The sequence below is a fragment of the Rhinatrema bivittatum genome, chromosome 18 (genome assembly GCF_901001135.1).
Source record: "Rhinatrema bivittatum chromosome 18, aRhiBiv1.1, whole genome shotgun sequence".
In the NCBI taxonomy this organism is placed as follows: domain Eukaryota; kingdom Metazoa; phylum Chordata; class Amphibia; order Gymnophiona; family Rhinatrematidae; genus Rhinatrema; species Rhinatrema bivittatum.
This window is the reverse complement of record NC_042632.1, coordinates 8,287,318-8,300,792: the sequence shown is the minus strand read 5'-3', so window position 1 is coordinate 8,300,792 and position 13,475 is coordinate 8,287,318. Positions and strand designations below refer to the sequence as shown.

General features: G+C 42.9%; 1 protein-coding gene across 2 annotated transcripts in view; it reads left to right on the top strand.

The window, feature by feature from the left end:
- LCP2 (lymphocyte cytosolic protein 2) overlaps positions 1-13,475 on the top strand; it is a 326,171-nt gene that overhangs the window by 217,469 nt on the left and 95,227 nt on the right. For both annotated transcript variants that reach the window (XM_029583581.1, XM_029583580.1), the window contains exon 12: positions 11,620-11,639. In XM_029583581.1, coding sequence (XP_029439441.1) covers positions 11,620-11,639 — 20 coding nt within the window. The remainder of the gene's footprint in view (positions 1-11,619; positions 11,640-13,475) is intronic.

The window sequence follows — 13,475 nt, the reverse complement described above, 5'->3', positions numbered from 1 at the left end:
AATATTTTATTGGTGTTATATACACATTTTTGAAAATTTCCCTGAGTTAAATTACTTGAGGTTCTCTTCATCACCAGTTTTGAAATATATATTTTTAGTATGATTTTCCTATTGTGATGTTTTATAGTTCTTGATTTTATTATTTGATGTTTTATGAGGAATGATGGTATTTTCTGTTTTTCCATTCCTGCATTACAGTCTAACTTGTTGTGATTTCCAGTTCAGTTTGTCTGTGCATATTTTATGGTCCCTTTATTCTGTATTTGGTGACTCACCAAATTGTATGTGTAATTGGGTACCCATGGGCCAGTATGGAGAAAAATCCCCCGGGCCACTATTTTCCCACAATCCGCCCCTGTTACAGTCCAAGGTATGTAAGGCCCGTTCTCCTTGGTGAGAATGAGGCCTTGGAAAGAATGTGGGTAAAACTATGGATTGGTTCAAGTGGAATTCCATAACTACCTTGGGAAGGAATTTTGGATGTGTACGGATAACCACTCTGTCATGTAGGAATTTTGTGTAGGGTGAGTACATGACAAGTGCTTGTAACTCACTAACCCTTCTAGCTGATGTAATGGCTATGAGGAAGATAGTCTTCCATGTGAGAAATTTAACATCACAGGAATTCATAGGTTCGAAAGGAGAATGCATGAGTCTTGTTAAGACCAGATTCAGGTCCCATTCTGTGACTGGCGGCCGAATTGGTGGTTTAAGGTGAGTTAAACCTCTCATAAACCTACTGACAAGAGGTTGTTTGGATATTGGTGCATCTCCCATCTTGTTATGGTAAGCTGAGATTGCACTTAAGTGTACTCTTACAGACGAAGTCTGGAGACCAGATTCTGAAATACAGTATAAGTAGTCTAGCAGAGAAGTAGTGGGGCAGATGAAAGGATCAATATTCTTTTGACTGCACCACAAAGTAAATCTTTTCCATTTGGAAGAATAGCTCTTTCGTGTGGAAGGTTTACGTGAAGCTATAAGCACTTGAGATACATTAGTTGAAAGATTGAGTGGTTGTAGAATCAAGCTTTCAACATCCATGCTGTCAGGGATAGGGATTGAAGGTTGGGATGGTGCAACCAACCCTGATCCTGAGTTATGAGAGTGGGAGCTACTCCTAGTCGAATGGGATCCCTAATCGAGAGGTCTAGAAGTGTGGGAAACCATACTTGTCGAGCCCAATATGGGGCTATGAAAATCATGGTCCCCCTGTCCTGTTGTAGCTTCACTAGAGTTTTGGTTATGAGCGGTACTGGAGGATACGCGTATAGAAGGCCTGAGTTCCAAGGGCGAGCAAAAGCGTCCTTGGCTGGCTGGTTTTTATGTTTGTGTAGAGAACAGAATTTGTCCACTTTGTGATTCAGATGTGACGCAAAGAGATCTATTGTTGGGTGTCCCCAACGTTGGAATATCCTGGTCACTACTGAGGGATTCAGGGACCACTCGTGTGGTTGGAACTGACGACTGAGTCGATCTGCCACTACATTTTGAATGCCTGCCAGATAGGTGGCTCGGAGAAACATTGAGTGGTTCAGGGCCCAGTCCCAAATCTGTGCAGCTTCTTGACAAAGGAGATATGAGCCCGTACTTCCTTGTTTGTTGATGTACCACATGGCTACTGTGTTGTCCGTTTGGATCAGAACAGTCTTGTGTGAAAGGCAGTCCTTGAACGCATGCAACGCATAACGTATAGCTCGAAGTTCCAGGAAATTGATTTGAAATGTTGCTTCGAGCTTTGTCCAAGTACCCTGGGTTTGGAGATTGTTTATGTGAGCTCCCCAACCCAAGGTGGATACATCTGTAGTTAATGTTATCTGTGGGACTGGTTGTTGGAAGGGTAGACCCTTGCGCAAATTGTCCTTGTTCGCCCACCAAAGTAGAGAGGAATGTAGCTGGTGGGTTACTTGAATTGGAGAATGCAGTGGTTGAGTGGCCTGGATCCATTGTGATCTTAAAGTCCATTGGGTGACTCTCATGGCGAGCCATGCCATAGGAGTGACATGAATTGTGGAGGCCATGTGGCCTAGTAAAGTTAGAAACTGATGAGCTGTTGCTTGTTACTTTGAGCATAGCGAGTTTGCCAAAAGGGAAAGTGTGGCTGCACGGTCCTCGGGTAGAAAAGCTCTTGAGAGGATGGTGTTCAATTCTGCTCCTATGAATTGAAGCAGATGAGATGGAGTAAGATGAGACTTTTGATAATTGATGAGAAATCCCATCGAATGGAGTACAGTAATTGTTTGATTGAGAGAAGCGAGAGCTCCTTGTAGAGATTGACTTCTGATGAGCCAGTCTTCTAGATATGGAAACACATGGACACTTTGTTTGTGCAAGTGTGCTGCTATTACTGCCAGACATTTGGTGAATACTCTGGGAGCAGAGGCAAGGCCGAATGGCAATACTCTGTATTGGAAATGTTGTTGACCCACCATGAAGCGCAAATACTTGCGATGAGGGGGAAATATTGGAATGTGAGCGTAAGTGTCTTGTAGATCCAGAGAACAAAGCCAATCTCCTGTTTGAAGAAGTGGAAACATGGTGCCTAGAGAAACCATTCTGAACTTTTCTTTCTTTAGAAATTTGTTGAGATTTCTGAGGTCTAGGATGGGACGAAGGCCTCCGGTTTTCTTTGGAATGAGGAAATAACGGGAATAGAATCCTCTGCCCCTCTGAGGCCGGGGCACCGGCTCTACAGCTCTGGCTTTCAGAAGGGTGGATAATTCTACTTGTAGTTGAAGCATGTGATTTTCGCTGAGATGAGAATGACTCGGAGGAAAATCTGTGGGAATTGAGAGGAAATTGAGTTGGTATCCTAGAGATATTATGGACAGAACCCATTGGTCTGATGTTATTGGCATCCAATTGTTGTAAAATTTGGATATCCGGCCTCCCACTGGAAGTTCTGGCTGAGGATTGGAGAAGTATCTGAGTTCTCTGGAAGTGGTTTCAAAACCCAGCAGCAGGTCCTGTCTGTGGAGCAGGTTGAGGCCTAGCTGCCCTAGGTTGTCTTGGTTGCGGTCTTTGTTGAGTCCTAGAAGGCCTGGCTCGAGATATAGGAGGGTAATATTTCCTTTGTCTGTAAAAAGGTCTTCTAGCTTCTTTTCATTGAGGCCTACGCCCAGAATGCGTAGGAGGATCTTGTGGAAGCGAAGAAAGCTGCCTCAGTGTTTCAGTGTGCTCCTTTAGTTGAGTCACCGCATCCTGGACCTTGGATCCAAAAAGGTTATCTCCCAAGCAAGGGAGATCTACTAATTTATCTTGGACCTCAGGTCTAAGGTCTGAGGCCTTAAGCCATGCCCATCTCCTGGCGCTGATCCCTGATGCAGCTACCCTGGAAGCTGTTTCAAATCCGTCATAGGCTGCACAGACCTAATGTTTTCCGGCCTCCAGACCCTTGTGGATGATGGCCTGGGCTGCCTCTTGATATTGAGATGGAAGAGATGGAACAAAATCGTGCATTTGTTTCCACAAATCTCTTTGATATTGGGTCATGTAGAGTTGGTATGAAGAGATTCTAGAGTTCAACATGGCCCCTTGATAGACTTTACGACCCAGGGAATCTAAAAACTGGTGATCTTTACCTGGGGGATTCGATGACTGTGGTCTAATTCTTTTTGATCTTTTTTGTGTCGACTCCACCACTACTGAGTGGTGAGGGAGCTGCGACGTTTGATACCCAGGAGCAGATTGTACTAAATATGTACTGTCCTCTTATTGACAGCTGGAACGGAGCAGGGATGTTCCCACAGATGATGTTGCAATTCTAGGAGAACATCATGTACTGGTATGGCTAGACTTGTTTTGGAGGGTCGACAAATTGAAGCACCTCCAAGGTTTGTTGTCTGGTATCCTGCTCTGTGACTAATTTGAAAGGAATGGTATCAGCCATTTCCTGGACAAAAGTTGTGAAAGTAAAATCTTCTGGAGGAGATTTCTTTCGTGGATCTGGTGGGGATGGCTCAGACATAAAATCCTCAGATGAAGTTTCTGAATTTGTGTCACTCCAAGTGTCATATCCTTGGATATGCTGAGGAGTTGCTGAAGTCTTGGGTGGAGGAGGAATGCCAGAAGGTCCTGGCAATGAATCTTCAGGATCTGATTCCTCAAGATGCTCTTCCCTTGGATTAGAGGGGAGAGAATCCAGTAGATCCTGATATATTTTCATTATTATTTGATGTAGAGCCGAGTCTGGGTGTCCTGGATCCCCAGGAAGAAGTGGCACCGATGGTGAAGGCTTCGGGATCGAATCACCGTAGTTGTTTTGTCTTTATTGCCTGGCATCGGCGCAAGCATGAAGATTGGCATCGGTGCTGGAACCGACAGAGTCATCGACATTGGCATGGTGACTGGTAAAAATGAAGTCATCGACATTGGCATCAATAGTGGCATCGAAGTTGTCACTGGAATCGGTGATGTCACCGGCATCGAGATTGCCCCCAGCATCGGGATTGTCCCCAGCATCGGGAGTGCCACCGGCATTGGCGGAATCGCCGGCATCGGCATGGTTGCCTGAATTTGTTCTTTTAGGGCCTGCATCACTGCTTGCTTGATGAACAGGGACAATTCCTGTGATACAGCTGGAATGGACAGTGGCAGTGGAGGAGTAGATAATACCTTATGCGATGGTTGTATGGGTTCCATCGATGTAGGCCCTGATGGTGGCGGTGTTTCCTTGTGTTTTTGCCGCTTTGCTTTCAGTTCTCCCGGGAAGGGAGTTAACGTTGTTGTTGGGGCATGTCGGTGTCGATAATTATGTTTAGGCCTTTGCTCGATCGCCGACCTTATCGATGCCGTCGACTGTGTTGGCGGTGCCTGATCACCCGATCCCTCCAGACAACGTTTTTTCAGCAAAACCTTTTTGGTAAGTCCTGCTGGGGACGATTTCGTCGACGTCGACGGAGAAGGAAGGAGTTGGAGGTGATAAAGGTGTTCCATTTTCTCCTGTCGAAGTTTCCTTCCTTTTGGAGTCATTTCTGCACACTGTTGGCAGGATGAGACATCATGTTCTTCGCCTAAGCAAAGAACACATTCAAGGTGTGTTCTTTGCTTGAAAGGACTTCAAAGAGGCGTGGGATAAACACTGTGGATCCATCAAGTCTAGAGGACGTGAATAAAGAGGAGGCAGCAAAACACTGCACGGAGCGGCAGTAGCCACAGAGGCATTCACGGAGCGGGATGCCAGTGGTTAGTGTTCCACCTTCTCGGAGCGGAAGGATGGAGGGCTGCCATCTCCAAAAAAAAAACAGGGGTGGGTAAGAGTATGGGGCAGGGGTGTGGCCTGCTTGTTGCAGCGGTTGCTACCCCTAATTGAACTGGATGTTCACTTGGATGCAGATCCGGCGCTGCTCTCTACATTGGTGGTGGGGTGGAGGGGAATTAGGGCTGGAGAGTACTGGAAGTCAATAGTAACAGGTGGGAGAGAGTAAAAGATAAAAAAAAAAAAAAAAAAAGGAGAAAGTGCGTAGCTTGCTGGGCAGACTGGATGGGCCATTCGGTCTTCTTCTGCCGTCATTTCTATGTTTCTATAAGGTGTGGGTCTGTGATAGACATAGTCCGATTGCAAATCGGACATTTTTTAAAGCCTGAAGCCATATTTTCACTGACAGCCGTCGATGAAAACGGGGGAAATTTTCTGAGAGAAAAAAAATGTTTTTACTTACAGTAAAAACGATACCAAATTCTCAACGTCCGGTGGAGAAAAAGAGAGAGAGATCCCTTATGGGAGAGATAATTTGAAAATAATGACTTTTTCAGTCAGTAATGTGTGAGTAAAAACTCACAGGGCTCCTATCTCCGCGATGCTTGCAGCAGCGCGGAAAAATGAAGACTGAAGAGAGACCCCTGTGGCAGAGAATATCATGGCATGCTGGGCATGCTCAGTGGCCTCACAGTGCCAGTCAAAAGTTTCTAGAAACTTTGACAGAAAGTTTTCCCACAATAGGGCTCCGTCAGTGACGTCACCCATATGTGAGGACTACATCCTGCTTGTCCTGGGATAAATTTGTAATCTTACATTTCTAGTCATTTTATTATGTGGTTAAAACCAATTCCATTTAGTTAATTGTATTTATTATCCTCTCCAATCACTGGGGTATGTTTAAGCTTCCTCCCAATAGCCAGCAGAAAGGATTTTAACCGGATTTAGTTAGTTTAGTCCCCCTTTTTTCATACTTTTAGTCCTGTTACTCCATATTCTCCTCACTTCCTTGTGTTTTACCTGAATGGTACCTCCTACCTTCTCTATTCTTTCTTGATCTCAATGAGATTGTAGTGGATGCACCAAATCGGTGCCACTAATCTTAACTCCACTTATTCCTTCTCCCAGGGAATGAAGGCTAATTTATTCCTCCAAAAGCACCTTGATGATCTTGTGGCTCTTTCCATCTGAGAGACACCTCTCCGTTAAGATTGTAAGGAAACTGAATCCCTCTCTAGGGTACTCAGGCAGTTAGCAAAAAACAGGCTCTTAAGAAAAGACGAACCCAAAACCAGAGGCAGGAAGGATGGAAAAAACCTTCTCCTCCTAACAAAAGATTTCCAGTTCAGGAAGCATAGTAAAAATAGGGAAAGGCACCCTGTCTTCTTGATTTCAGCCAGGTTTCAACCATAGAGACCCCAGGATCCTACCCTAGAAGAATAAACTACTGGAACAGCAAAGGGATATGCTGCTTCTAGCAGGTTCAACTTAAAGGTCAACAGATGGTAGCAGGAGTTTATATAATATGAGAGCTCACCATCTTCAACTCCCTCATGGGGGAGCTGAAACTCATAAAGGAACATTACTTTTGGTAAGAATTCTTATGGTTCTCTACATATGGAACAGCCTTCCCATGGAGGTGGTGGAGACAAGAACAATATGTAAATTCAAGAAAGCATGGGCTAAACATAAGGGAAATTACAGAAAGTGGTAGGGGTTTGAGAGAGTGGTAGGGGTTGTAAGGCTGAAGTAGTTGGAGTACATGGGCCGACTTGATAGGGCTTATGGTCTTTTACTGCCATCATGTTTCTATGGTACAAAGCACAGTGCCTGCCAGCGTACCCAATCACAGAACAACACTTTCACTGTGGAGTCTCATATCTCTCTCATCACCCTGATGTCAATGAGAGCCTTTTGCTGTCAAACTGTATTCTTCCACCTCCCTCATTCTTTTTGTTTTGGATTATTTTTTATTTATTTTCACAATTTTTAGCCCACTCTATCCAAAGTGTTATAAATTGAACCATACTTAGTTTATCCTACACAGTAGTCAATAACTCACCATCCAGTTGTTTTTAATTTTTTAAGATACAGTCCTATAGAAATGTATGCCTCTCTGCAGGACAGTATCTATGTACACTGTCACCCAAAGGGAAACAGTCTTCTATGAAGACAGGTGCTCACACTCTCAGGGATAGCAATGGTTTTCCCTAGTCTACCTGGCTAATAATGAGTTATGGACTTTTTCTCCAAACTTGTCCAAACCTCTATTTAAAACCCGCTTTGCTAGTTGCCTTGACCATGTCCTTTGTAACATATTCTACAACTACTTTCTACGATTTGTTGTAAATCAGGTTGTTAGTTTTAGTAATTTATGAAAAGGTAAATAACCACCCCTTTATTTATCTGTTCCACCACACCCATGATTTTATAAACTTCTCAGCCATCTGTTATTTAGTCTTTCAGATAATAGAAAGACTAGGGGGCACTCCATGAAGTTAGCATGTAGCACATTTAAAACTAATCGGAGAAAGTTCTTCTTCACTCAACGCACAATTAAACTCTGGAATTTGTTGCCAGAGGATGTGGTTAGTGCAGTTAGTGTAGCTGTGTTTAAAAAAGGATTGGATAAGTTCTTGGAGAAGTCCATTACCTGCTATTAATTAAGTTGACTTAGAAAATAGCCACTGCTATTACTAGCAACGGTAACATGGAATAGACTTAGCTTTTGGGTACTTGCCAGGTTCTTATGGCCTGGATTGGCCACTGTTGGAAACAGGATGCTGGGCTTGATGGACCCTTGGTCTGACCCAGTATGGCATGTTCTTATGTTCTTATCTCTTTTGCAAGTTGAAGAGCCTGAACCTGTGTAGCCTCTCTTCATAGCAGGGGCATTCCATTCTCTTTATCATTTTTGTTGCCCTTTTTTGCACCTTTTCTAGTTCCACCATTTCTTTTTTATATGCTACAATTGGAACTGCACACAATACTAAGGGTGAGGTTGCACCATAGCTCGGTAAAGGGGCAATACAATATTCTTTGTTTCATTTCCCATTCCTTTCTGGATTATTCCTAACATTTCATTTGCTTTTATGAGTACCATCAAACACTGAGCTGTGGATTTCAGTCTACTGTCCATAAGGTCTCCAAGGTCCTTTTCCTGGATGGTGACTCCTAATATGGAACACAGAATTGTGTACCTGAATTTGGGATTATTTTTGCCAATGTGCATCACTCTGCACTTTTCCACATGTAATTTAATTTGCCATTTATTTGAATAAGATTTATATTGTATTAATGGTTGTTTATTCTGGTTTGGTTCACAATTATTTAAAAAAATCAAAACATTCCTGGCAGTAAAAGAGCTGTGGGGAAAGATTGTGCTTCCAAAGATTATGCGCCCAATGTATGCCACCCGTACATACTGTGACTATGTTATTTGAGCATCCTTGGGACTATAGAGGAAAGGTGGCTATAAATGTAAATAAATACATACATAGGAGAATGCTACTAATGTATTTCATAGCTTGCAGGAAGCCTCATATTTGTTTTGCTTTCATTTCTATTTATGTGTTATATGGATGTCAATAATCTGAGTGTACCTTCATACGATGCTGTAAAAAAATACGGCTATCGTGACTGTGAAGCCTATGTGTAGGCTTTAAAAATCATTAGGTACCCCAGTGTTGGAATGCAAACTTTTGTAGTGCTCACTGTCCACTGTGCAATTGTTGCTGAAATGATCACGTGGATACTGTTGCAATATTGACTTATCTCAAAATTGTAGTCGGTCTTGCCTCAGCCGACATCCTGATGTTTCGGAGGCTGGCTCCTTCTTCAAGGGCTGGATATGCGCAAGAGAGACCGGTATTCCAGTGAAACATTAGATGTTGTGACAGTGAATCTGGTGGAACACAGGTAAAGTGTGCAAAAAAAAGAGACATCTTTTAGTTATTGAAAAAACAATTAACTTAGTTCTTTCGCATCAAACGATTGTGCTCAGAGAATGAAGAATTCCATAAACAAGCAAACAGTCTATCCACACGTTTTGCTGCTAGAGGTTACCCCAAACATGTTATCAACCGAGCATACAAAAGAGCCATTTTCTCGGACAGAGACGCTCTTCTACAATACAAACACAAATCAGATGATGTGGATTTTGTTTGTGTATTACAGCACACGTCACTCACGCCACAGATTAAAAACATCCTGTTAAAATATTGGCATGTTCTTAGCCCTCATCCAGTCTTTAAGCAGACTCCAATGTTTGTGTATTCCAGAGGTCAGAACATCAGACAACATGTTATTAGGGCTTCCACACCAGAACCAACAGTTATTGTATCCAGGGGGCAATCACCGTGCGGGAAATGCATGTTTTGCTCCCAAGCACATTCTGGCACCACTTGGTGCCACCCCACAACTGGATATACAGTCAACATTAATGGAGATGTGGACTGCAACACAGAGTTTGTCGTTTATGCACTACAGTGCCCATGCCCCAAAGTTTATATTGGCAGGACTAAAAGAAAAATAAGAACCCGCTTGACAGAACACAAAAGCAGAATTAATCATTGTGATCAGAAGGCACCAATAGTACAACACTGTATTGATTCTGGCCATTCTTTTAATGACCTTACATGGGTTATTATTCAGCACATTCAACAATCCTGGAGGGGAGGAGATCGTGCTGGTATACTAAACAAACAAGAAAATGCTTGGATTTTCCGTTTGAACACCCTGGAGCCGTTTGGCTTGAATGACAAAATAGAGTGGCAATCGCTCATTTAAAATCCTGTCTTCTTTAAGCTCTGCAGGCAAGTGTCAGTGTGATAGCCGTCTTTGTTTATCAGTCCTGCCCCTCCCACTTCTCACAGCTGAGGTTGCTTTGTTTAACATGGCAAACGTCATTCATTTTCAGTCCGGCAAGTTTTTTTCAGCACAGCAGCCAGTGACGCCCCACAGCTCCGCCCTCTTTCCTACAGAGGGTTCTCCCTTTAAATATGGAGTCTTCTGCCGGCGTTTTTGCACCAGCACAGAGTCGTGGGAGCAGCCGCTTGTTTTTCAGTAAGTACTTTAAATTTTACTCCGAGATTTGAGCACAACTTTTACCACTTCAAGTTTTAAAAAAACAGCAGCCTTTTCTGCCCGTTTGCAGGTTTTAACAAGCAGGCTAACAATTACAGCAGTTAAGACAGAGTAAACAGTTCTCTGGTCATTTCATTTCCTCCACAGCGGAGCTTCACAGACCGCTAAACAAACTTAACAAGTTGAACATTGCTGGCACAGTAATCAAGTATGTATCTTTCTACATTTCAGCCTAAGTTAATTGTTTTTTCAATAACTAAAAGATGTCTCTTTTTTTTGCACACTTTACCTGTGTTCCACCAGATTCACTGTCACAACATCTAATGTTTCACTGGAATACCGGTCTCTCTTGCGCATATCCAGCCCTTGAAGAAGGAGCCAGCCTCCGAAACATCAGGATGTCGGCTGAGGCAAGACCGACTACAATTTTGAGAAGTGAATATTGCAACAGTATCCACGTGATCATTTCAGCAACAATTGCACAGTGGACAGTGAGCACTACAAAAGTTTGCATTCCAACACTGGGGTACCTAATGATTTTTAAAGCCTACACATAGGCTTCACAGTCACGATAGCTGTATTTTTTTACAGCATCGTATGAAGGTACACTCAGATTATTGACATCCATATAACAGGTCTCTTTTTGAATTCATAATTTTTTCATGTTATATTGTTTGGGTTTATAAATTTAGCATTTCTATTTATGTGCCATGAAAATCTGCCATGCTAAAATACAATGGGGTTTGACCATCCTTAGTATAGTAGAGAAGTGAGAATGGTGCATAAATCAGTTAACCATCAGAAATATTACAAGGTTTTAAAAATTCACCCACCTAGAGTGAGTGGAGTTTTTCTGGAGGGTGAAACTGTGGTGTCTTTGGCCCGGATTGAGGCCTAGGAGGGCAGTGGCTCTTTCAGCTTAATTGGAGCCTAAGAGAACAAAGAGAGAACTGCATCAGGGAGGTGGGTGAATAATAGAGGAAGAGAGAGGGGTAGGAGAGGAGAAAAAGAGGGAGGGAGAGACAGCTGAGTAGGAGGGCTGCAGGGAAGAGGACAGAAGGAAGAAAGAGAGAATTGCACAAATACAGTTGGGTGGAGTGGTTGAGGAGGAGATGAGTGGTTTTCATAGGATGGAGAGTGTGGATTCATCATGCATTTTTGCAGCTTCCCCTCCCCCATCCAGAAATTAATTATTGGTGAGGTGGGCTGGAGGGCGAAGTACATGAGAAGTATATTTTCTCCCTGATGTTTAACTTCTAAAGGAATTGGTTATGCTTCTTGAACTCTGCAAAATCCTTTAAAACCTGTTTTACCCTTATTTTGTTACTGTTTTACAGCCTATTGCATTACCACCAAGGTAAGAATTATTTCATAGATTTCATATATTATTTTGTTGTATATAATTTTCCTTTAAAGGGAAATTTTCAAAGCCATATACCCAGGCAAATAGTGATTTATTGGGCTAAATTGGCCTGTCTGAAAATTGCCATCCTCTGCTTGACTCAGTGCTTGCCCAGGCTTTTAGCTGGGTTAGATAGAGATGTCCCTGGGTTGCTCTTAGGTCAGCACACTTACATTCAGTTTTCAAAACTGTGCATGCTATTTTATCCTCCCCCAACCCTTCTCAGCCATCTACACAATAGAAGGTACAAAGTACATGTACTGTACATTGTTAACAGTGCAAGCTACTCAAAATTGCTCTTTTAGTATCTAAAGGAAATGGTGGAGGCTATTTTTTTGCACCCTTTGCCTATAAATACATTCACTCTGCAGCCCTCATTATCTATCTTCTTTTCTCTTTCCTTATATCCTTCCTCGTAAACGCTGCTCATTGAGCAGGTTGCTCTTATCTGTATCCTTCTCCATTGCCTCTGGACTCCACTTTCACCTTCTGCACTATATGCTCAAGTCAATGCATAATGCTCCCTCTCTGACCATATTCAAATCCAGGTTAAACACTCACCTTTTTGAAGCTGCTTTGAAATCCTAAGTACTTCTCTGTAATAAATACATTTCCCTTAGACCTGAGATATTCACTCCTAGTTTCTGAAGGCCTCAAACAGGCCAGGTTTTCAGGATATCCCTAAGAATATGTATGAGATTTGTATGCACACTACCTCCATTGTATGCAGATCTATTTGATGCTCAATCATTAGGGATTTCCTGAAAACCCAACCTATTTACAATCCTAAGACTGAAAGTGAATAACTCTGCCATAGATTTTTGTTTGTCATGTATGTTTGTCTTGGTTAGACTAAAGCTGTCTTTATATCTATCTGTACAGTGTTATGTATGTCTAATAGCCATTGCCAAGCAAGTTGGCATCTATGGCCAAGTGAAAAAGTGTGCCCTTACCCTGTACACAACATATTCCACCAAAAGCTGAGAGATTGTTAATGTTTTATGGGGGGAGGGGTAAGGTTTATTTAAAACACAATGCTATTATTATTTATAACATAGAAACAAATGTGACTTGGTCCAAAACTGTGACTCTTAACCTTTACACAACTGATTAGTAATCTCCATCTTGTTAAGCAATAGGACAGAGATCATTAACCTATGGCACACAGCCCCAAGTCGCATAGGCGTAGTAATACAGACCCCCACATGACGGGAGCAAGAATCGTGTTTAACCAAACATCTCCTGCTCCTGCAAGGCCAGCCTAACAGTTCTTATCATGAAACCAGCCCCATGGCAATAGGACATGATGTTTGATTAAATGCAACTCCTACTGATATGCACTGTGCAAGGTGGGAGACTGCTGCAGAGCCCATCCCACAGCAGAAGAGAGAGAAAAACATGGTGGCCGCCAGCGGATCTCCTCCCACCGGTAGGTTGTGCCTGCAGAGGCCAAAAAGAGATGGAGGATCCAGCGGCAGCTAGCAGACTCCATCCTGCTGGCGCCTGAAAAGAGGCCCGTGCAGTGAGAGTATATGTGTGAGCAGGTGGGTATGTGTGTGTGTGTGTGTGCTGTGAGCTGGTGTGAGTGGGAGAGAGTCTGTGTGTGTGTGTATTTGCATGTGGGAGAGAGAGAAAAAGCATGTGTCAGTGGGTGTATGTGTAACTGCATGTGGAAGTCAGAAAGCATGTACGTGGTTGCAAGTGGGGGAGAGAGGGCATGTGTGTGTTATTACATGTGGAGGAAGAAAGTGTGTGTGTGTGTGTGATTGTATGTAGGCGATTGCATGTGTG